The 22,076-nt window shown below is 40.5% G+C and overlaps 1 protein-coding gene and 2 long non-coding RNA genes across 4 annotated transcripts; 1 reads left to right on the forward strand and 2 right to left on the reverse strand.

The window, feature by feature from the left end:
• Positions 1–2,311: 2,311 nt before the first annotated feature.
• LOC124135233 lies at positions 2,312–21,875 on the reverse strand. The gene is made up of 6 exons (XM_046500499.2): positions 21,764–21,875; positions 20,489–20,536; positions 18,260–18,429; positions 14,992–15,156; positions 5,343–5,389; positions 2,312–2,380 (listed from the first exon to the last, which is right to left on the reverse strand). The coding sequence occupies exons 2-6, from the start codon at positions 20,530–20,532 to the stop codon at positions 2,345–2,347; spliced, it is 462 nt and encodes a 153-aa protein (XP_046356455.2). The 5' UTR covers positions 20,533–20,536; positions 21,764–21,875; the 3' UTR covers positions 2,312–2,344.
• Positions 6,609–9,750, reverse strand: LOC124151346. 2 transcript variants are annotated; one of them, XR_007221059.1, is made up of 4 exons: positions 9,459–9,750; positions 7,510–7,566; positions 6,868–7,126; positions 6,609–6,661 (listed from the first exon to the last, which is right to left on the reverse strand). It is a non-coding gene; the product is annotated as an uncharacterized LOC124151346 (long non-coding RNA). The 2 variants fall into 2 exon arrangements; XR_007221058.1 differs by lacking the exon at positions 9,459–9,750 and adding an exon at positions 9,110–9,210.
• LOC125380095 lies at positions 10,576–14,609 on the forward strand. Its single transcript, XR_007221060.1, has 3 exons — positions 10,576–10,947; positions 14,016–14,085; positions 14,237–14,609. It is a non-coding gene; the product is annotated as an uncharacterized LOC125380095 (long non-coding RNA).
• Positions 21,876–22,076: the final 201 nt, after the last annotated feature.

The raw sequence follows: 22,076 nt of genomic DNA on the forward strand, positions 1-22,076 counted from the left end.
CCTCTCTGCCATCTTCTGTTGAGATACAGTAACGGCTCTCGTCTGAGAAGAGGACTCTTCTCCACTGCTGGTGGCGCCAATGCTTGTGTTGTGTTGCCCACTGGAGACGGTCCCGGTGATGACGTGGTATCAAAATGGGTCCTCGGTGTGGTCTGTGACAGTGGAGGTGTCTGCTCGTCAATCGTCGACGCACGGTGTCCGTACTAATGTGTCGCTGGTGTGTCCCCATGGTCTGGCGAGCAGTTTCCGCAGCAGTAACAAAGCGATCTTGAAGATGCTGTCGCACAATTTGACGATCCTGGCGTCGGGCGGTGACCCTTGGTCTTCCACTACGTGGTCGGTCATCTGTAGTGTTGGTGGTCTGGTACCGTTGCTGGAGCCTGTATATGGTCCTTACGTGGACTTGAAAGGCATTGGCTACTTGCCGGGCGGTTTGTCCAGCTTGCAATCGTCCAATGGCTTGGTGTCGCTGATTTCTTGTCAATCTTGGCATGTGGTAGCAATTCAATAACGAATGAATGTTATCCGATCTGGGTGGATTTTTATTAAGAAGGAAATGGGGGAACGCATGTGCATTTCAATTTGCACGGAACTCACGTGCATCGGGTTACCATGGCCGTTGCCGTGATGCGTTTGGGAGACCGGTTTTATTGTCATCTGTTTTGTTTTTTATCATCAATTTTATTTTCATTTTTCCGGACAAGGTAATGTTAAATTTTTAAAAACTTTGACAAAAGTTACCCAGATATTTAAATGACAACTTTTCATGCAATGTTACTTGGGGTGACGTTTCTTTTGCGGTTCAGTATATTAATGTTAAATATTCGTCAAAATGATATAAAATCAATATTTACGGACCCTGAACTGTCATCAGTGTTATAAACAAAACTCAGCTGTGTGTACGTCTCTGGCTATTCCCATGTTACCAGAAACTAATCATCATGCAGTCTTTGGTCAAAACTTGATCCTGGACCAGGCAACAGGAATTAACGGAGTGTCACTTTCTCACATGGAACTATCTCTGTGTGTTACTAGTTACTTCAACCAAAGCCATGTATGTGCAATAGGCCGTGACCATGATAACTGTGTAATGGGTCATAAAAGCTTCACTTAGAACGTGATCGCAGTCTGTACTGCCGGGTCTAACTATCGCATCCCCTCCTGGAGTGTTCTATGTAGAAACCATGAGCGTGTGAGGGTGTGTGTGAGTGTGTGAGTGTGTGAGTGTGTGAGTGTGTGTGTGTGTGTGTGTGTGTGTGTTTGAGTGTGTGTGAGTGTGTGTGTGTTTGAGTGTGTGTGTGAGTGTGTGTGCGTGCGTGCGCACGCGTGTATGTGTGAGTGTGTGTATGTGTGTTTGTTAGTTAATGTGTGTGTATGTGTGAGTGTGTATGCGCGTGAGTGTGTGTGTGAGTGTGTGCGTGTTTATGTGTGAGTGATTGTGTTTGTTAGTTAATGTGTGTGTGTTAGCGTGTGTGTACTAGTTTATGTGTGTGAGAGTATGTGTTATTGTTAATGTGTGAGTGTGTGTATGTTAGTGTGTGTGTGTGTGTACGACGTGTGTGTGTATGTGTGATTGAGTGTGTATGTGACGTGTGTGTGTATGTTAGTGTGTTAGTGTAGAGTGTGTGTGTACGGCGTGTGTGAGTGTGTGTATGTTAGTGTGTGTGTAGTGTGAATGTGACGTGTGTGTGAGTGTGTCTGAGTGTGAGTGTGTTAATGTAGAGTGTGTGTGTGTGTGTGTACGGCGTGCGAGTACATGCGTAATTTAGTATGAGTTTGTGTGAGTGTATGTGTGAGTGTGAATGTGACATGTGTGTGAGTGTGTCTGAGTGTGAGTGTGTTAGTGTAGAGTGTGTGTGTGTGTGTGTACGGCGTGCGAGTACATGCGTAATTTAGTATGAGTTTGTGTGAGTGTGTGTGTGAGTGAATCTGTGTGAGTGTGTTTGTTATTGATAATGTGAGTGTGTGTGAGCGTCTAGTGTGTGTGTGTGTGTGAGTGAGTCTGTGTATGAGTTAGTGTGTGAATGAACGCATCCTGAAAACCTCTACACTTTGTAGACTGTGTTGTCATAAATCCAAAACATGGAAGTATTGTAAAGAACAAAGTCTAATTCTGATTCATAAAAAACACATTTCGTGGTTTTCATTGTGGTATGTAAATGTTTTCTCATATCCTATCTACGCAGATCCAGTGGTCCAAATATTGGGCCCTCACAACAGCGGACCTTCGCTCGTCATCAGCTCATCTTCATTGTCTACTAACACAGTGGGACCCCTCCTACCCACTCTGACAAACAAAACACATTTGGAATGTCGATCACGATGTTTTATTTCACAGCGGACATCAGTTGCCGTGAGCTGTAACACAGTTTGTGTAGAGCTGAAACATACGAAGAGTTAACACGTCTCTTAGTGACATAGTGAGTGGTTCACGCCTCTCCCGGACATATCTAGGGTGGGGGAAGGGAGGAAGCGGGGGGCTACTGGGGTTCATGGAAAAGTTACACGGAGAAAGTGGGGGGTCGGCATGAAAAAATAATACCTTTTTTTCAAATAATGTGGTAGAAATTTGAACATTATTTAGGTACTGGCCATTAATCATAGGACGGGGTCATGAACAAATATTACATTTGGGAAGAGGGTGGGGTTGGGGTTGGGGGTGGGGATGGGGATGGGGATGGGGATGGGGATGGGGGTGGGGGTGGTAGTGTGTTTGTGCGGGGAGGGGAGGGGAGGGGAGGGATGTGACACCGAATGGGGAAGTCAGTAGAATATGCTACTATAGGATGTGCGTTGTAGTGATATATTTTTACATAAAAAAGAGACAGCAGCAAAACACACACAAACACGATACACATCCCCATAATAAATAACCGTTCCCTTAATTCTTTGGGCAACAGAGGTCTTCCAGGGCCATTCTTTGCTTAAGAAATAAACGACGAGTGGGAGTTGTTTATCGCACAATATAAGATAGCTAGGCGATGAATCGCAAAGAACAATGAAGACCGAAACTTGGTTTATTTCCCGATAAAACATTAAACAAATAATTACTCTTGCCGAGGTCAATATGCGACCCTTGAGGGTCCTTGTTTTCGCTTATTGACCTCGTCGGGAGTAACCTTTTTTTGTTATACCTTAACTCCCTTTAAAGATTATGTAGTCTTTAAACCATACTCTGTTTTATTACAGCAAAGAAGTGTATCTCTCTGTACGTCTGTGGTTACTTTAACCCAGCTGCGAAGCGTGAAATGTTAGTAGCAGACGCCGTCTTGTTTTCTAGCAAAGCTGTCAATATTCATCACGTGACAGGTCAATACTGATCATGTGACAAGTCAATATTCGAGGTCAGTGTCAGTCACATGATTTTGAGGTTATACGTTGAAATGTATTGTTTCGTCACGTGGTACGGAATTATCAATGGATAATAGAGGTATAACAATGTTATCATGACGTCATTTTTGGAGATTCGAATATGCGCTTGATGACGTCAAATATTGGACGACGTTATTTTGTAGACGGAAGTAAGTTGTTCCCCTTTGATGTAGCTGGAATACGCAGATAAACGCAGTGGCCGAACGATCGCATCCAAAAGCAGGAGAGATGTGACAATAGGTATATGGAGAAAAGGTACAGACAATCGACATGACGATTGTGTGAATATGTCGTAAAATGGACTTTGCCGAGATCGGATTCTATTCAGGGAATCATCATTTTTTAATATGTTTAAAGCTTGCACATTTAATTAACATCCTTAAAGAGGAGGAACATAATGTTGATGTCTCATTTATGAAATAAAAGCCTTGTAGACGTTGTTTTCGTACAATAAAACACTGTAGAGAGTATAAACCACTCGGGGCTCTCCCTGCAGTGTTTTATTGTACGATAAACACGTCGTATATTTCTTAAATACGTTTTAATAAAACATATTCCTCAATGAAAACCTTTTTACTTTGTTATTCAATCTGTTGTGAAGTAATCATGAACGATGTATTTGGATCCAATGTACTGAAAAGAATCCATTTACCGGACACCTTCGCCATTTTGTCAGAGATGTATACGAGATATATCCTTGACCCGTGAAGACCCGGGGTAGAATAGGTCTTCAGCAACCCATGCTTGCCGTAAAAGATGACTATGCTTGTCGTTAGGGACAACTAACGGGATCGGGTGGTCAGGCTCGCTGACGTGGTTGATACATGTCATCGATCCCAAGGGCGTGGATCGATGCTTAGGATATTAATCACGGGATTGTCTGGTCCAGATTCCATTATTTACAGACCGCCGTCATATAGCTGGAATATTGCTGAGAGCGGCGTTAAACAACAAACAAACAAACAAACAAACATGCCAGCATGACAGAAAAGCAGAATGAAAAGTAATGCATGACCACATATTGTCGTTCAATGTATTTATTTTTGCTAAGTGCGGCGTGAAAGAACAAACCAACCAACCAACTTGGTGACGGAATTTCAGTTGTCATTCGTAAGTAAATGACGTTTTGGTTACCAAAGTTACCAAAGTTACCAAAGTGACCAAAATGACTACCTGTTGGTTGAGGTGTGACCTCCTTGGTTGTAATTTATCAGATTGTTGCACACCATTATGGAATTTCTATTTTCAGGTCATTTTCGACCATAGGTTTTAATTGTCGATGTTTATGCTTGCCTTTTGATATTTATTTTGGATTTGTTATTACATTAAACCTAGTTACACGCAGAGTTGACTTATCTGCTTCAAATAAACTTAAACTTAAATGTTTTATAGGTGTTCGGGCAACTAGGCCCATTTACACCTTGCCCATAATAAAGGTTTGCTAAGTACCTAGATCTTTTATAAAGTATCAAAACTGCCACACGCTTTAATATAAGCGAGAATGACATTCTGAATTGGTGAACACTATTCCTAGAACATAAAATACCAGAAAATGAGAAGTCAATATTGAGAACTGTTAGAGACTCCACCATTACCCTACGATGATAAACATGCTTTTGGAAATGCAATAAAAATTGAGCTACATTATCAAGTTGATTACACACTGTACAATGTGCAGAAATGTCTTTATTAATAGCATTTAGATAAGCACCAAGACCACAATGCCCAAGACGAAGTCTGGTTAAGAGAAACTCCTCTGTCCGATTATTTCTAAATTTAGTTATGTTTAATTTAGTGATAAAGGATCGATGCCATAGAAAATACGTCCTTTTAAGGAAGATGCCCATCTCGGCTGCCATTTTGTTTTAGCATGGGTCATACTGACGGTGCCTAACTCTTCAGGAGAAGGTAAAATTGTTGGCAGATAGGTATCAGGGTATCACTCAAAAATGTATTGTTACGTGACTTACGTTCATCATGTAGTGCTGGAACTCTGCGATCGAGATTTCCCCATTTCCTGCAATACATAAACCGTTGTCAAGGGTTACAGAGAGGGGAGACAACTAATATGTTCAGCCATTCCATCCATCTTTCTGTTTAAGAGACTGTCAAGGCCAAAGTTTTCACATTTTCTGAAACTGGCGACAAAGTGAGAAACAATGAAGGACTATTTGTGTCCTGTGTTTTCATTTGAATAAACCGAAATTTCCGAATTACGCCCGTAGGTGGTAAAGACACGAAGCCGAATTGCTTTAGGATCAAGGCAGGGCGGGACAACTTAGGAATGGCCAGGAGTCCGAACTTGACCACACAGAAGGAAGCAAGCTACAAAAACATGTTTTATATCATTGGAAAGCTCTCGAGGAGTCGAATCCAAATAATGTGTGTCCCAGTGTGTTCACATGTTCATAAGCTCAAAAATTGGCTCAGAAAATGCATTACTGCAGAAATTTCTGGCCGAATTTTTTTTTTCTGCAGAAATTTCTGGCAGTATTTTTTTTTTCTACAGAAATTTCTGGCCGAATTTTTTTTTCTACAGAAATTTCTGGCCGAATTTTTTTCTGCAGTAATATTTAGCAGAATTATTTTAATTCAGGAGAAATAAGATTCAATCATTGGATAGTTTGAATTGAATTCAGCAATTGAAGATATTTATCTTGGAATTATATTTACCAAATTTATCAAGAAAAGTTGACGTCACTCGAATTAAACAATGGAACAACATGTTGGCCTCATACCTTTGTATACTAGTTAGATGCAAATCATTGAACCTTGAGCTTACCCTATAATTATCTAAATTATTATGAGAATGTCAGTGACCATCTTCAATGGCCTTTTGACGACTTTGAAGTGTACAACATTAAAGGTGAATGTGATTCTCAAAAAATAAATTTCATAATTATTCCATCGGGCCAACCAAATATATAATCCCCAGTTGGAATTCAAAGAAACAACCTACATGTGATATACGGTACTCTGAAAGTAGGTTAACTTCAGACATGGAAAAAAATAGAACACAACCAAGATTTTACAATATAACTGCATATATTGTTTCATAAATTTCATTGTGCACATCTCATCTTATATATGTATATATATATACAATTCTAAATACACAGCTTTACTAAGAAACAAAAACATACAAAGTACAAAACTCCTGCAATGCAATCCTCGGCAATATCTCAGCCACATAGCTTAGACAAAAAATATGTTCATTTCAGCAAAACTTGCTGCTCCTTCTTTATTGTTCTGATACTGACGCTTGTCTTCGGTGCTTTGTCAGAGTGATCTGAAAGTAAAGAAAAAAAATGTAAAGAATATGAGAACATAATTAAAATCACAGTGCATCTATACAATAAAAGCAAAAATAGTAACCTCATGAAGTTGGGTTGTTTCTCTGCCCACATTACACATACTCTAAGTAACGCTGACTAACCCTAATATTACACATCACAATACATATTTCAAAAGAAATGCAATATTTATTGAAATTACCTTTGATTGTTTTTGCAGTTTTTCATTGTTCTTCTCTATTGCCTCTTGAACTTTAGTTGGGAAGGTTGTCGCTTCCCTTGGGGCAGGCATGAAGGGCTTGAAGTCTGATAGCTTGGTGGTGGGTGTCCGGATGTCCCCAATCTTGAAGGAGGGCATCGCGGGTTGTTGCAGGCTTCTGTCTAAGTTCCCTTGCACTAAACACTTAACAGTTGATCCAAATCTTCATGCGTGTGCCCCACCATGAGAAAGAAAGTTTCACCTGAAAATAGTATTTACATCAGTATTATCACTATGAAAACAAATCAAATTGTACAAAACTTGTTTATTTTTACAGAATATTGATTTGAATATTGAGAGAAAAATCAATCTTGTGCATTTAAATAGTTTCAACATTGTGTGCAGATTCTTTTATACTTAGGATGAGCAACTGGACATGAAATACTTGCTTCAAAACAATTCTAATGTGGTTTAAAACAATTTACATAAATTATAAAAATATTAACCACATGTGACTTCAGCATTTACTTTGAATTGTATAGTATAGCCTCAAGGAATAAATATGCTATACATGATATTGTATGTGGAGTCATATACCAATAATTTCATTGATAACTATCTTCATGATAGCACTAAAAGTGATACCTTGGATTGCAGCGTCCACTTTTGACTGGCCGACAAAGTCTTGCAGCTTGACTGGTCCTGGAAATGTCAAATAAATATTTGAACAATACATAAATTGCAACTTTAATGTAATTGGATAGTCATACAAATATAACAATTGCCAATTTCCATTCTCAAAAATCCACAATTCCTCCAAAATTAGACAAGCCTACCAGACAAACATTGAATTTATTCAACAGGCCCGTACCAAGCATTTAGCTAAGACAAAGATAAATTTCTATCCTTCTAAACGTGTGTTACAAATATAATGTACAAACAAATGTCTTGACATACATGGCACGATCCCATTACAAAACAAATCCCATTACATCCTTTACTAATAATATTGGACAAACTACAATAACGTAACCCATATATGTGCACTGTGGATACTAAGCTCCACTGGTTTCTAAATAAACATCTACATAACTCCCTACCAATAGGATATGTAGACAGTAATATATGTTTTGGTTTGGTTTGTTGTTTACTGCCGCATTCAGCAATATTCCACCTATAAGACAGCGGTCTGTAATTAATCGAATCTGGACCAGACATTTCAGAGATTCATATCATGAGCATCAATGCAGGTCAGCGAGCCTGACCACGCAATAGTGTTAGTCGCCTCTTAAGACAAGCATAGAATTCACTGGAAACTGGAAAGGAAATATCACAAAAAGACATGTTGTGCTTGGATACCAATTACACAATAATGACCCATTAAATCGGGATAAGTGCGCACTTTTTCAGATCCAATTAGCGCTGTTGAGGCTCGAACGCGCTTCCCCGACTCACCGGCTCTGCTAATTAATGCGTTAATTAGCCGACGCTCTACCACTGGACCACAGGCCTATCACAAGTAATCAGTGCTCGTTTAACAGGTCATTAGAATCACCATTGACATGCATGTGTAATTGAGTAAACAATGAATTGCGCATGCGTGTGACGTCACGGCCCGCTCTCCCATTCATCTTTTCTTGAAACCACACCCGCAATTGTTTATGTCAACAACCAATGGGATTAACTGAATTAACGCTTGAAAAAGTAAGAATTTATGGCTAACCCTTGCCCAAAGCCAGCTAACCCTAATGACCGAAAAACGGGTGTTGGATCGTAAAGACGTGTAAGTTTCCCTAAGACCTAGAACGGGTGTTTGATCGTAAAGATGTGTAAGTTTCCCTTAGACCGAGAACGGGTGTTTGATTGTAAAGATGTGTAAGTTTCCCTAAGACCGAAAACGGGTGTTGGATCGTGAAGCGAGAGTCACCAGAGCGTGAGGCACGGTAACGGTATAACGAGACAGCGTGGCACTATAGCGCGGTAATTGAGCGGATGGTAGAGCTCGGGCTGCGCCCGGTAAACTGCATTGTTGCCCAGAAATTCGAGAAGAAAATTCGCGAAATTCGATATCGACATGTCCTCTCAAAACGAAGAAAGGGTTCTATCACTAGGTCCACGCGAGAGTATGTCTCGTAAACTTGCCTAGCCCTACGCCTACTGTTAGCACCACCGAGTAGACCGAGCCACCCACCAACTCGCACCCTAATTAAGTCATGGCCCTGTGGGCAACGAGGGCAACACTTACCTGGTATACTACGTACGTAACACCAATATAATGCCACGCGAAACCATATATATATAAAGGCTACACAATCCGCGTATGTTCGCAGAACCCTGGCTCTTCCTTTCCTAGATCATGTTGACATTTTGATAAAAAAAACAAACATGCACCGTGCTTTGATTCCGAAACGAAATTTTAATTGGCAACACAGTCGGTGGTGGTAAAAAAACCCAGCGCAACGAAGCCGATGGAGTACCTCACCCCTACATTCGCCGTACCAGTTTATTTTCGCGTTCGTAGCTCAACTCTACCTAATAGTGCCGATGCAATAAATGAACTATAGTTAACGACATTGCACATAAGCATTACTTACCAATTTCAGTGTTTTTCCTTTTGGGCAGATTTCTTGAAGAAAGATGTCTGCCTTGACTGTTGATGACGTTGGTAAGATCTGTAATAGGGTAGCAACATGTTCAGTGAATATGTTCATAAAGAAACCATGATCCAAACAGAAGGCAAAGGTTCTTCAAGATATATACAGTGTTTGGTGTACAAAAATAGAATAAAATGCCTTACCCATGTCAACGTTGTTGAAGCAGAGCTGGTGAACCCTCCTCAAGGTATCCAGAGCTTCTCACTGCGACCAGAACTTGGGTTTTCGATGTGATTTACCGACTTGTTGAATTGTTATCGTTTGATCGTCTGACAGAACGTTCTCGACGATTTAACGATATTTAACGATACCTGATTAGGGTTAAATCTATATATACCATTTTTATGGTCGGGCGTCCACGGCTGATTGGTATATCAAATCAAACACAAGGGTGTATATCATGCCCCTGAGTGTTTACGCCTCACTGGGTGGTCACGTAATAAGGTGTGGCACCAGCATCTCGGGTTACAATTTGATATTAATTCAAGTACTCCACTGATACTGTACATAGGTAGTTAACTTAATTACATTCAGTTTTGTCCGACAAGGAGCGAGTTTACTTTTTTTTAGACACAGACTTTGTAACAGGCTCTTCCCCTGGAAACACATATATTGTAAATAAATATTTTGCCGTTTCCATCAACTTTATCACGTGATGTTCTATAACTGTTGCCTTGTACACTATCCATAGTGTAAGTCAGCTGGCTCGAGGAATTTTCATATAGTATTATCATTAAACAACATACCCTATGCAACAGTTATGTTGCTACCCAGACAAAACTATTTTTATATTCTATGTTAAATGTAAACGATCAGTTTTTATTATAAATACAAAACCACCTTTTAAGCGGTAATACCTATCACGCATTAAACAACATATATGAACAACCATGTGATTATAAAGTCTCACGTTGGTTCCTCCGTGCAACTTCATGCCTGACTTACATTCATATTGTTCTTTCACCACACTTACGCTACTCCAAATTTAGAAAGAAGCTGTGTACACAGTGTTCTTGCGAGTTACAATAACGCGTCCGGTTTGGCGGCAACATCAAAGAGTGGACATATGGTTGCTCCTTCAGGTAGCTATAATTACCCTCTCTATAATGCAATATCGTATTATCCATTTGTAATGAATGATAGTAACACTAAATCGGATTGGATTCAGTTAAATCTACATTTCTCAAGGTCTCTAACATCGAGATTTGAAATATCTTTCATGTAAATACCTTCTTTGTCATGTGACTTGTATATATTCGTGTATATTCAGAATCGTACCTACGCACAATGTCTTTGAACAATGGCACAAGCAACGTGGTCTCTTTCTGTAAAACATAGCACTCTTTATTTCAGCCACAGCAAAGATCCCGAACCACGTGCAGTCAGCAGAGTTACAGCGTCTGGTTACCGTCTTGCAGTTACGATACAGGTAAGACGTCAAAATATTTGTTGTTTTATTTCTGGAAACGCCGATCCTAGAACGTGGAATTTTGGTAACACGGTTATTTCATATAACAACAACCAAATAACAACCTGTACTCCAAACAGTGAATGTGTGGCTCTGCTGCCATGCGAAACGCGATTTGTAAGAGTCTAATTTTAGTGTATTTATTTCTACCACTTTTGATAAAAAAATACGCAAACAATCTAATCTGAAAAGGAGATATCTCCATCCCCTATGGTGTTATTGCGACTTGTATACTGTCTACATGTACATTAGGCAACTTATTGTAGCTGTATGGCGACACTTGTAGTGTAGCTATGTGACCATGAATTTGCCTGTGGTGATCAGTGAAAGTGAAAACACGGAAAATTACAAAATACCAATCCATGCAGTATTTTGATGATTTACATGCCAGTTTTCTATTATTTATAACGTTAGAAATATTTAGATAAAAATAACTTTATAGACCCTATGTATATTAATATAACAAATTGTTGTATTAATGTTTTCCTAAAATAAACATATATATCATCTTTTCTTATTGCCCCATCAAAGCTGGTGCTGAGACAATATAGAATACCCAAACGACGCATATTGTACGTGCCGTGCCGCAAGACTTCCTGCCAACTTGGCAATTAAATATCCCCGGGTATTGTCACTTCATACGGTGATACATTGTCTCGCGCACGTGGTCGGTGGGTTTTGTCTATCAGCGCCACGATCACGTGATCGTTTTGTTAATTACTCTGTGTTACGGTCTCGCCGATCCTAAACTTTCAAAGCCTTCAATAAAATTTATGAGATCATTATCTTATCTTTATTCCGACTGAATCCACCTTTATTTCAGACGCCCCCTCACACACACACTCCCAATGCAAATTCACTGAGGCTTGACCGTTACCAATTAACAGCTGTCAATTAAACAGTTCGCATCTAAGTAGTATGTTATCGAATATATTGAAAACCTTTAGCGTGCTACTTTAGGGGGGGGGGGGGGGAATTTAAAGTGTAAACAAACAAAAAATAACCATAAAATGGCATAATCAATATCAAAACTCAAATAGCCAAATCAAAAAAGTGCTCAGAAAACCACTAGCCAAAACCTAAAATCCTACACCTCTCTAAAAAAATTGACAGATTTATTACAAAACTCCAAATAGGACACACGAACCTAAATAACCACCTAAAAAACCTTAAAAGACACATCACAGGCAACTGCCCCCACTGCAAACAACCCGAAACCACAGAACACGCACTCATCCACTGCACCCACTACCAAACACACAGAACCACACTACAAACCACCCTCAATCTAAATAAGGTTCCTACTCTAGATTAAATACTAAACCCTCAAAATATACCAGAAAACTTCAAGGCCCTAGGCGTATTCCTAATCAAAACAGACCTAATTAAGCGCATCTAAAAACTAATTATTCTACCAATCCAAAATCCAATAAACATACAAACATCCACCTCACCCGGCTCCCTTAGTTCCCTCCTCCACCCACCTCGGCATTTATTCCAAATTTAAAAATTCCAAAACTTCAATATAAGCAACCCCTAAAACCCCCCTCTTGGGTTGCACACATCACTTTCACCCTTTTCGGAATACAATAAATGGTCCGGCCAGGCCCGTGTGCGAAATACGCTACAGTCGGAAAGCGCACGTTAAATCTCCTATATCAGTCAGTCAGACCCCAGTGTTTCATATCATTTTCCCACCAAACTAAAAAAGAATAACCCCCAACTGGATATGTTTCGTTTCGTTTGTCGATTCATATTTTGGAAATTCAAGGGGAACCACTCCGGCTTATGCAGCACACACATTTGGGAAGGTTGCTTCAATAATAATAGACCGCCTCCGTGGTCTTGTGGTAGAGCGTCCGCCCGGAGAGCGGAAGGTCCAGGGTTCGATCCCGGGCCGCGTCATACAAAAAGACGTTAAAAGATTGTACTTGTTGTTACCCTGTCTGGCGCTCGGCATTAAGGGGCTGAAACAAGGACTGGTCGGCTCGGAGTCAGTATACTGTGTCTGAGTGGGGTATTCATGTTAAACTGCGGCATGGTATCTCAGTGAGCTAGCACTATAAATCGGCATCAGTCCGGACTAGTACAAGCAGCCACACACACAAATACACGTGCACGCACGTCGCTATATAAGTGCAATAATCTTGGACGCGACGTTAAACCCAATTTCACCTCACCTCAATAATAATAATACTTCTTACCATGGTTTCACAGTCGTTCGGGACTTTTTTAAGATCTGACATCAGATTATGCTGTCCGAAAATTTATCTATTTTTTTTTAGTGGAGACAGGCCTATCGGAAATTCGAACTTGAACAGCAACGCCAAAACCACATTCCGCCGCAGTGACCAGCTGCTGATGACATAGACTAGGCTAGCTTTACGCTAAGTCTTGTACCAGGCTGGCCCCTCTGGGTAGTAGGTCTGGTCTCTCCTTTGTCCTTGGACCCCCTTTCCGATCATAAGGGTTGAGTACCCCTTGCCAATGAAACACGTGTTTACCATCCTTTTACCTTAGAGCACCCATTTACGACACATGGGGTTAGTTTTGAGTTCGGTTATGGTTTAGAAGTCTCTTGATATAAACATATTTATTTCCATAAAGTGGAGGGATTGGCAAACAAGCAAATTTTGCTTATCTGAATGCCTCTCCCAAACATGATACATAAGTCTCTTTTAACCAATTAATCCAATGTAATTTTCGCAGTATACTCATCCTTATATAATTTCAGCTTCATGACAGTGTGAACATTGAGTGCCCCCTACACAAGTATGCAGTCACTGACAACTTATGGAGTGACCTATACAAAACGGGAGATGCAGACGACTAGCACAAGCACGCACGCACACACACACACTCACACGCACGCACGCACATGCTATATAAGTGCAATTATCTTGGACGCGACATTCAACCCAATTTCAACTCACCTCACTTATCTTACTTTGTTCATGTGCCTAAAGTTTGTGGAATGTGTTAATTACTGAAATGAAAAGCATTTTAATGTTTTTTTCATATCTTTTCAGAATATGTGCACATAGCTTTCAATGACCAGACGAAAAAAAGAATTCATTTCAAATATGTTGAGAAGAAAACGTAAGTAAAGCACACTATTTACATTCATAATACATTTTATTCCGCAGACTCTATTGTAAAGTTAAACTCTAGCTGCGTATAGGCTGCCATTATCCATTATATTAGACAATATGGATCCACTCATCTATACATCTATTTTCTTTTGTGACAGGACCCATCTCTGAAAAAATCACCTCACCCAAGAAAATACGACTCATTCATGAGAATGAAAAGTGCAAAGTCTCCCAAGAAATTGTCTTGTAATATAGCATGTGAATAAATATTTTTTTGAAATATCTCACGAAATTAGTTTTATTTTATTGCTTGTAATCATGTGAACTAAAAATGTTTGTTTTGAGGAAAAAGGTCATTTGAAGCAACTCCAGGTTAAACTATCCAATGATTGAATCTTATTTCTCCTGAATTAAAATAATTCTGCTAAATATTACTGCAGAAAAAAATTCGGCCAGAAATTTCTGTAGAAAAAAAAAAATTCGGCCAGAAATTTCTGTAGAAAAAAAAAATACTGCCAGAAATTTCTGCAGTAATGCATTTTCTGAGCCAATTTTTGAGCTTATGAACATGTGAACACACTGGGACACACATTATTTGGATTCGTCTCCTCGAGAGCTTTCCAGTGATATAAAACATGTTTTTGTAGCTTGCTTCCTTCTGTGTGGTCAAGTTCTGACTCCTGGCCATTCCTAAGTTGTCCCGCCCTGCCTTGATCGATCAAGAACCTACAAATCCTTCACTTTGATTGGGCGTTTAGTACCTCAAGATTAATGTAATGTGACGTGTTATGGGTGTGTTCGCAGATCTACACGCAGAGAGGTATTGCCCCCCCCCCCCCCCCCCCCCCCCCCCACACCCCCCCCTTCCTCGCCCCCTTCCTGTAACCTGAAAGGGACATGAAAGAGCACCCACCGTCAGTATCGAGATTTTTTGACCAAGCGACGAGGTCACTGTCGGTTAGACTCATGTCGTCGTTCACGTCGAAATTGTCGAAGAGGTAGCCGACAAAGTCGCGATCGTCGTGGTAGTGCTGATGCCATTGTTTTACAAACTCATCCTCTGTGATATTGCCGTTTTCTGAAACAACATAATATTTTCGTAAAACCTAAGGCATTATTATCTTTCAAATATTTTCTGCACCAATATTTTTCACTCTTGATGCGTTCTGTGCTAAGTTAGTGTAAGAGAGAGAAGGAGAGAGAGAGAGAGATAGAGAGAGAGAGAGAGAGAGAGAGATAGAGATAGAGAGAGAGGGAGGGAGAGAGGGAGGGAGAGAGAGAGAGAGAGAGAGAGAGAGAGAGAGAGAGAGAGAGATACAGAGTGAGAGAAGGGAGGGAGAGAGAATGAGAGAGAGTTGGTGAGCAAGGAAGCTAAGGTGTCGAATAGGGGCCAGGGTATTTATCATTATACATGTACATATATCATACACTTGAATTCTTGTCAGAGACAGAATATTGCTTCAAGGCACACGATGTCCTTTTACAACATACTATCAAGCATTTCCAGCAAACATGTTTGTTTTGTGTAAAATTATATTATATTACCCATACGGGTCGAAGGATCGTGTGTAAACGCCTTCCGATAATTGCACATGTGCATTCAGCGATTCTCAATGTTGGGTGTTCATTTGAAGCCATAATACGTCACAACGCTTTACTGTTGAGTAAAAGCCGATATAACGTCATCCATTGCTCATCGCGACACTGGGCGGTCGGGTAGCCTAGTGGTTAAAGCGTTCGCTCGTCACGCCGAAGACCCGGGTTCGATTCCCGACATGGGTACAATGTGTGAAGCCCATTTCTGGTGTCCCCCGCCGTGATATTGCTGGAATATTGCTAAAAGCGGCGTAAAACAATACTCACTCACTCACTTACTCATCGCGACCCACATTGATTACATCACGTCATTTGAGCAATAGGCATCCTTCAGTGAAGTGTACCTGCGATAAAGTACACTTTTTGAATTACGTCATAATGGACTGACATCATGGCGCTGTTCAAGTTCCACCCCCGTGATCTGAACGTATCCTTGGTAACACCGTTCTTTCATTACTGTCAAGCAAGATGGCGCATCCACGTCAATTTTCGGTTAAGGAGTTTCTTTAAACTTGCCAAATATTTGAATAATGTTACGTGGGAAGAAATATGGCAAGATGATGTCAGTCATATATCATGCCGCAGGCATCTCCCAGACATACATACACCACTGTGCCCGTGCCAAAGCAGTCTGAAACTGTCCGAGGCGGGCGTTGGTGCTCTAGGAATTATGTCTGTCTCTGGGTAACGGAATGAGCATCTCACGAGGCAAGACAATTAACTGACTATAAAAGTCCAGTTTCCACCCTTGCCGAACTGGGCTGCAGGTGTGGAGTTATATTTTGGCTGGACTAACGAGTCTATGCATAGTCCAATCAAAATCGCGCAGCGAAATCGAAATCCGGTTCGTAAACTATCATGCAGATTTTGGTCGATTGCAGGATTTGCACAGTATGTGCACCGCCAACTCGTTGTCAACAGATATTTTCCAAATCTGTTCAAGTTTATAATCAAGCCGCTGACGTGATTTGATGCACTTCGCGATGTAAGACTCGTTTTATCACAATATAGATCTTGATTGTCGATCAGATCGTCTTGACTGGGCGCCGCAATTTTGTTTGAAGCAAATGCAAGTGATACGAGAGGTGGAATCTGATTGGTCCATAGGAGAGGTATAGAAGGGACTTAACTCGTAACAGCCACTGGTGACGCTACGATCGAGCCCAGGAATTCCAGCCTAGTTCGGCAAGGGTTTTAACTGGACTTTGAAAGCCTCGGGAAGATGCGCAATGAGCAATCCTTGATAGGTTTCATAACCACCTGTTAGTCAGCAAACGTCATTTAGCAATAAACTAAAGTCAAACAAAACGGTCGCTATTGGAGTCACGTGATTAAATTGAAGCAAATTATTATGAAAACGTAAATTTAAAAATTCCACTTATTGTTCTATGAGATTATGGGTAACCAAACAATGAAATATGACCTATTCAGATAATAAACTTCCCATTTTAGTGGTGTATTATTATATCTCGAAAGTAAAATATGCCTCTTAACGTGAGGGTGCAGGCAATTAGGTGGAAGAGCCCGACAATAATACCTGTTCGAGGATTTTCACTTTACATAACTGGTCATTACAGATTTGATTTTAAACCCAGCTCTAATATAACATGAGGTTAGTCTTAAATTCGGCCTCTTTGAAAAGTAATAAAGTTTGCTCTATGTGTAAAAAAGTATTGTTTTGACGTGAACTATTATGACGTCAGCAAAACTATACTGTATACACTACACATGGGGGAAGGAGTCTTTATTCTTAATCTTTTTTTCTATAATCTATTCAAGATTCGGAATTATCTGTTTCTCGTAGCTCGTTGATTATTCTCTAAATATCCAGACTATCAAATGGCCAGTCCCTTCTTGAGATGCGATCAACATTGGCAAAATACTGTCTGGGTCCCTTGCCGTTATTTGAGGGTTTACGGTACTGCCCCTGCTAGGAAATAGGATGTCAAATTGACTGATTGATGACGATTTAGGTAAGACATGGCTGATGGAAACTATATTTGTTACCAATATGCCAACTGTATCAAAATGGCCTGAAAATAATCGAGGGTTAGGTATAGAATCCAAGAAGGGATCCGCATTGTCGCCCTCAGGGAAACAAGCAGAAAGTGTCAGAATTAACCAAAGCGCAACAATGCAACAATGCGACAACGCGACATTTTGGCCATTTGTTACATTGTTGCGCTTTGAATGATATTTTATATATTACCAAAGGGCGATTACGTCCCTTTAAGGATTCCATATTCAGTCAAACCAATGACAGAAAGCAGAGCAACGACGCGAAATTGGCCATGGCACCGAGCTTAACCACGCGATGAACTTCAATCGGTAAGAGGCGACTATCGGGATCGGGTTGTCCGACTTGCTTACTTGGTTGATGCAGGTCATCCCAATTGTGTGGATCGATGCTCATGATATCAATCACTGGATTGTCTGGTCCAGACTCGATTATTTACAGACCGCCGTCATATAGCAGGAATATTGCCGAGTGAGGCGTAAAACAACAAATCAACCAACACTTCAGTCGAGTCTTGCAACAAGCATAGGTTACAGGGCACCGATTCTTATCATAATGATTATCCTACTGTCAACGTCATATCTGGCGACGAACTCCGCCTTGACCTCGGTTGGCTCCACAATGCCGTCGCCATCTTTGTCAATGTCGGCGATGACGTTGCTGACCACCTGGCTCGACAGCAGCTGGTGATGGTTGTTGTGGATGCAGGAGTGGTTGTGGGCTTGGCCATGGTGCTGTCTGCAGGCAGAGAAGCCCCCGATGAGTTGGGGCTTCTTTCAAAATTATTCCAGTTCTAAAGTGGGCTGGAGGAAATGTGAATGCAAACGTGCCCAAGACGTTTCCCACGAACGGGTAATGGTGCGGACAACCAACTGCATCTGATCTGATATACTAGTTTATACCACCCATCCATAAACTGCACCTGATCTGATAAATAATTAAGACAATGTAACCATAAACTGCACCTGATCTGATAAATAATTAAGACAATGCACCCATAAACTGCACCTGATCTGATAAATAATTAAGACAATGTACCCATAAACTGCATCTGATCTGAGATACTAGTTTATACCATCCACCCATCAACTGAACCTGATCTGATAAATAATTTAGACAATGTACCCATAAACTGCACCTGATCTGATATACTAGTTTATACCACCCTACCGTAAACTGCACCGGATCTGATAAATAATTTAGACAATGTACCCATAAACTGCATCTGATCTGATATACTAGTTTATACCACCCACCCATCAACGGCACCTGATCTGATAAATAATTTAGACAACGTACCCATAAACTGCACCTGTTCTGATAAAATATTAAGACAATGTACCCATAAACTGCACCTGATCTGATAAATAATTTAGACAATGTACCCATAAACTGCACCTGATCTGATAAATAATTTAGACAATGTACCCATAAACTGCACCTGATCTGATAAATAATTTAGACAGTGTATCTATAAACTGCACCTGATCTGATAAATAATTAAGACAATGTACCCATAAACTGCACCTGATCTGATAAATAATTTAGACAATGTATCAATAAACTGCACCTGATCGGATAAATAATTTAGACAATGTACCCATAAACTGCACCTGATCTGATAAATAATTAAGACAATGTACCCATAAACTGCACCTGATCTGATAAATAATTAAGACAATGTACCCATAAACTGCACCTGATCTGATAAATAATTAAGACAATGTACCCATAAACTGCACCTGATCTGATAAATAATTAAGACAATGTACCCATAAACTGCATCTGATCTGATATACTAGTTTATACCACCCATCCATAAACTGCACCTGATCTGATAAATGATTTAGACAATGTACCCATAAACTGCATCTGATCTGATATACTAGTTTATACCACCCACCCATAAACTGCACCTGATCTGATAAATAATTAAGATAATGTACCCATAAACTGCACCTGATCTGATAAATAATTTAGACAATGTATCCATAAACTACACCTGATCTGATATACTAATTTATACCACTTACCCATAAACTGCACCTGATCTGATATACTAGTTTATCATCCAAAACTGGCTGCCACAGGAGATATCGCTTGGATGAGATCAAGTGATATCTACACTGTAGATATCGCTGCAATGAAATTACATCACAATGCTTTGCAGACCATTGTGACATCACTGGTTACCATGACGTCACAATCAAATGACATCACTAATGGCTCTGCTACTGAAGCTGTTTGCAGTACTTTTTATACCGAAAACACTGCTAATTACTGTCTACAAATTGAAAAAGTTGAAAGAATGATGTTGGATGATAAATAAAATCTCAACCTCGTGTCTTTTGATATCAAATATATCAACATTCGTTGATAAAAGTGGCAAATATCCTCGGCAAGCCTCGGAATTTTTCCACTTTTATCAGCTCGTGTTGAGATATTTGATATCAAAAGACACTCGGGTGAGATTCTCTATTTATACCACTTACCCATAAACTGCACCTGATCTGATATACTAGTTTATACCATTTACCCATAAACTGCATCTTATCTGACATACTAGTTCAGACAATGTACCCATAAACTGCACCTGATCTGATATACCAGTTTATACCACCCATAAACTGCATCTGACCAGATAATCCAGCATATACCACGCACCTACAAGCGGCATCTGATCTAATATACTAGCTTATACCAATCACCTATAAACTGCATCTCATATGATATATAGCTTATACCACACGCAAATAAACTGCATCTGATCTGATATTCTATAGCTTCTACCACTCACCCATAAACTGCTACAGATCCGATTAGAACAAGGAAAGCTATCATGATTCTGAAAATTAATAAAATGGAGTTTTAGTTTGAACATTATTTATAGTAAATGGAAAAGATTCATAGCACCCAGTACACCTGGTGTTGGGGCAGTTAGATAGAGCCTAGTAGATACAGAAGGTAACAGGTCTGGACAGCGCACCTGGTGTTGGGGGAGTTTGATAGCGCCTGGTAGATACAGAAGGTAACAGGTCTGGGCAGCGCACCTGGTGTTGGGGGAGTTTGATAGTGCCTGGTAGATACAAAAGGTAACAGGTCTGGACAGCGCACCTGGTGTTGGGGAGTTTGATAGCGCCTAGTAGATACAGAAGGTAACAGGTCTGGACATAGCACCTGGTGTTGGGGAGTTTGACAGCGCCCAGTAGATACAGAAGGTAACAGGTCTGGACAGTAGATACTGCCCTTTATATGATGATGTGAGAGAGATATTTAGAGATTTGTTAGATGACACTATCCTACCTTACCAACTGACCCGTGAAGATCATGGGTAGAATAGGTCTTCAGCAACCCATGCTTACCGTAAAAGGCGACTATGCTTGTCGTAAGAGGCGACTAACGGGATCGGGTGGTCAGGCTCGCTGACTTGGTTGATGCATGTCATCGATCCCAATTGTGTGGATCGATGCTCATGATGTCAGTCACTGGATTGTCTGGTCAAGACACGATCATTTACAGACCACCGTCATATAGAAGGAATATTGCAGAGTGCGGCGTTAAACAAGAAACAAACAAACAAACAAACAAACAAACAAACAAAGGATCACCTGCTGGAGAGGTTTGTCATTAACGATAGGTACAGTAACAGGCAAGCGTTGGTGTTGCACAAAGCAATATTGGCGCTTAGACTGGGCAAGTGGGCCGGAACAGCGCTAAGATGATCGTAACTCCCATACTTTAACATAGGCTTACAATAGTCTTAACGCTAAGATCGCTTTGTGCAAGTTGGCCCTGGTCTCCCCGTGGGGATTACGGGTTAAATAGGTCTCCATCAACCTATACTGGTCTTCTCATGGGCATTCCGGGTTAGAATAGGTCCTCAGCAACCTATGCTGGGCCCACTTGCATAAAGCGATTTTAGCGCTAAGATGATCGTAACTCCCATACTTTAGCATAGGCTTACAATAGTCTTAACGCTAAGATCGCTTTGTGCAAGTGGGCCCAGGATGAGGTTTTGACAAGAAAAGTTAAGATTCGCCACACAGCGGCATGGAAACATCAGCAACTATACCTGGAGGAGGAGAAGTACAGCTAGTGTTCCACAAGGCTGTCTGGCTGATACTACCGACAAGCGGGCGCGTTACTTCTCATTTAAAGTGTGAAGATGCGAAGGAGTGTCGTTATAAAAAGTAAACATTTGTGCAGACTTTATACACCTGTGTCTTTCACAGAGTTGGCAGTTTAATTTGGATCGCGTTGAAGTCTAAAATATGCGTGTGATAGAGGCAAGGTCACGACAACTATGCAGTGTCAATATCTAAGACGGATCTTCTGTTATTTGGTTCTCCATATATGGAAACATACTCTAAATTGTAGAAACATTT

This window comes from Haliotis rufescens, unplaced genomic scaffold (genome assembly GCF_023055435.1).
Source record: "Haliotis rufescens isolate VD_foot unplaced genomic scaffold, xgHalRufe1.0.p SCAF_15, whole genome shotgun sequence".
In the NCBI taxonomy this organism is placed as follows: Eukaryota; Metazoa; Mollusca; class Gastropoda; order Lepetellida; family Haliotidae; genus Haliotis; species Haliotis rufescens.